Source organism: Nematolebias whitei, chromosome 1 (assembly GCF_014905685.2).
Source record: "Nematolebias whitei isolate Nwh7 chromosome 1, NemWhi1, whole genome shotgun sequence".
Taxonomy (NCBI): Eukaryota; Metazoa; Chordata; class Actinopteri; order Cyprinodontiformes; family Rivulidae; genus Nematolebias; species Nematolebias whitei.
In genome coordinates this window covers 46649090-46652652 of record NC_056498.1, presented here as the reverse complement: position 1 = coordinate 46652652, position 3563 = coordinate 46649090, and the positions used below count along the sequence as shown (strand labels likewise).

The 3563-nt window shown below is 42.5% G+C and overlaps 1 protein-coding gene across 1 annotated transcript in view; it reads left to right on the top strand.

The window, feature by feature from the left end:
• cdh23 (cadherin-related 23) overlaps window positions 1–3563 on the top strand; it is a 275500-nt gene that overhangs the window by 245737 nt on the left and 26200 nt on the right. Inside the window, exons 42-43 of the mRNA XM_037677972.1 lie at window positions 488–595; window positions 2648–2750. Of these exons, the coding sequence (XP_037533900.1) occupies window positions 488–595; window positions 2648–2750 (211 nt within the window). The remainder of the gene's footprint in view (window positions 1–487; window positions 596–2647; window positions 2751–3563) is intronic.

Here is a 3563-nt window from a genome sequence, read left to right as displayed (position 1 = left end):
ATATATATATATATTTATAAAACAATTGTTTAAAACTGAATTGTGGTGGTTATAATAATGTTTAATGATTTGGGGGAAAGTATCTCTAAAGTTTCATTAAGTGGGTCAAGTGTTTTATTTTGGATACCAATCTTAGTTTTGGGATTCACAGAACTGAAATCATAAAAATGACTTTGTCACTTGAAACTATTTGTTCAACCAAATCAGATGAAAACATTGTACATGTTTTTATTCATTCCTAACATTGTTTCTGTCTGTGACGGAGTCGGTCCTCGCAGATAATTTGTTTTTCATTCTTCTTCTCCAAACTTTACCTTCTCGCCCACAGCCGACTCTCTTCCGGTTGTACGTGAACGTCTGTTGCCTCTCGTTTTATGTCTTGTTGCTATGACGATCTTTATCTTTTCATGCCTCGGCTTCTCTGTGAAGCACGTTTGGTTTGTGTGTAACGGTAAACCCTCCACCTTTTACTCCTCTGTGTCTCTAGACAGGTGTGGTGCAGGTGAACAGACCTCTGGACAGAGAGTGGGTGGCGCAGTACGTCCTCACCATCACTGTTAAAGACAACCCAGAGAACCCCCGCAACGCTCGCAGGGTAACACCCCCCCCCCACACACACACACACACACACACACACACGCTCACATCAACTGTAAAGGCAGATTAAGAGAAACAATCACAGTGTTGGTTGTGGAAAGGTAAAACTGTCATGTGGAAGAAGTCTCCTGTCCTCTGATGGCGCGTCCAACTGTCCTTTCACTGAGACAAAGCTCCACCCCCGACGTCCCCCAGATGTCCTCGTGTCTCTGATCAAAATGTGACGAGCATAAAACTTTCATGATCTCAAAGAAGACATATTCTGCTACTCAGAGATGTCTCGATCCCTGACACTTTCTGCCGAGTTGGAGAAAACTTGTAAAAACCTACGAGGTAGCAAAATATATTACAGCCCAGTACTTACAGAGTACGTACCTGGTACCTACAGAGTCCGGCTCCTACGAGGACCAAGCTGCAAGTACCAGGTAAGCACCATGCATGTACCCTGTAAGTACTTGGTATATGCCAGGTGCATACCTTTTTTAGGTACTTGGTACATATCCCATAAGTACCATATCCAGGCATTTCCAGTTTAGTACTGATACACAAGTACCGGTAGGTACTCTGTAAGGTGCATATATGTACTGCATAAGAAATGGGTAAATACCTGGTAAGTACCTTTTAAGTAGCAGATATGTGCCAAGTGCATATCAAGTACTTAACTTTTTAGTACTCTAAAAGTAGAATGCCTGTACCTGGTAAGTACTTCCCATGTACAGTAGTCCCTCACTACTTCGCGATTCGTTTATCGCGGACTAGCTCTATCGCGGTTTTTCAAAATAAGAGTGGACATGACACACAATTGGCTGAGTGCTGGATGAGCCGCACGATCGGCATGACATTTTTATTTAAAATAAGTTGTTTAAAATTATTTAGCACCTGCTGCACATTAGTGCAGCCCACACTGCAGGAGAAATGTCTTCTTGCTGCAGCTGATCAGCTGTTCTCCGTGCAGAGCGGAGAAGTGGGCGTGGCCAAGAGCACTTGCAAGTGGCAAAGAGCAGAGGAGGCAGGGAGCAGAAATCCTGACATTCTGTCTTTTAGAGCATTTAGAGTTTAGAAACATTTAGAATATTGCCAGTGTGTGGGAAGGGTTTAAAATGCCTTTATATATATCGTGGGTCTTCAGGGTACGGATCCCCCGCGATAAACGAGGGATTACTGTAACAGGTATGTACTAAGTGTGTAACAAATACACATTTACTGCACATACCAGGTGCATACCAAGTAAGTACTCTATAAGTAGAAGGTACGTACCAGATACATATATTTTAGGCACTCTAAAGGGACCATGTACATACTTGTTAAGTTCCAGGTACTTATCTGGTACCTACTAGGTACAGTTCTTGTAAGTACTCTGTAAGTACCAAGTAAGAACCAACATAGCCCTTATTTACAAGGTGCATACCAGACTGTTGCGTATAACTTTACAAAACTATGTATTTTTTAAGAATACTCAACAGTTTTGCTAATAATATTTTAGACAAAATGGAATCAGTGGTATCTAACAAAGAAATGATGTTTACCTCCACATGTGTCACATGGGACACGTGTCCCATTAGCATATAAATATATAATATGTTATAAGATGATATAATAAAAGTACAACAGGTTAGAAAATGAGGGCAAAATGCTGAAGGCAGTCGTTAAACACGGTTCATCATAAAGTTTTAAAATGTCCCGTCTTTGTTTCTATTTCATACGAAAGAATAAAAGTCTACAAACATCTGTTCTTCAGAGAGGATTTCAAAATATCCTAAATATTATTACCTTTTCTTATCAAAGAGTTATCTCTGAAGTGGTATGTTTTATTTTATAGTGACACCAGCATGTATGAAACTTAAAATTAAAGCATCGGAGACGTTCGAAGAGCAGCTGCTGTAGTTTAAATCAAATCCTGACCCTACCCTCACGTCATTCTGTTCAAGGTTACCCTGACCTTGTTGGGCCACCTGAGAACCTGCTGATCAGACGAGCATTTCTTATTGAGGAACAAACTCGTTCCCTGACAGCGTGAAGTCTTCCTCTTACAGCTGCTTCTCTGTCTCAGGACTCGGACTTCTTGGTCGTCACCATCCTGGACGAGAACGACAACAGGCCGATATTCACAAAGACCAGCTACAGAGCTGAGATCCTGGAGAACTCTGCAGCAGGTATCGTGTTGCATCTCGGTCATCTTCAGGGAGGGGGATGTGTGTTTGCAACACCTTGCAGAAGCTCTGTAACCCTGTCTGCACCACTTCCTGCCTTTGTTTCTACACAGCTCGCACTTTTTATTTGTAGGACACAGAAACACTGACGGCTTGTTAAGGTCGGAACGGTTTGATGTAGATCTAAACTGGTTTCAGTAACGGGTCTGACCGTGAGAAGTTCAGCAGGTAACCGTGAAACTGGAGCTGACTCAAGTTCTGACTGAAGACTCTAACCTGCTCTTACTTTGGGTCGTTTTATCAGTTCGATTCATTTAGTTTGTTTATGAAGCATCGATTCTCAATACGAGGCATCAACGTAGAAAATGGTAAATAACGGTAAAAATCCTGGACTCAACCGAGTCCAAAACAAATCCAGGTTCTAAATTATTGACAGTCTGGTTTTAACACGAATCATTCACATCCGTTATGAAACACCGCGTAGTAAAGTTATCTGAGGAAGCCAGCAGGTTGCCTCACATCTTCACTTTGTCTCCGATCCTGAACTGCACGTTGGAGACAGTGGAAAGAAAAGACTCCCTTTAAACGGGAAGAAACCTCCAGCAGAACCAGAACCAGAACCATGAGGCTCAGGGTGGGTGGCCTTCTGCCTCGGCCAGCCGAGGCTAGAGAGGACAGGACAGAGACACAGACGAACAAAGAACATCTGGTCCACATGTAGTTTCTATAGTCCAGGTGTGGTTTCTATGGTCCAGGTGTAGTTTCTATAGTCCAGGTGTGGTTTCTATGGTCCAGGTGTGGTTTCTATGGTCCAGG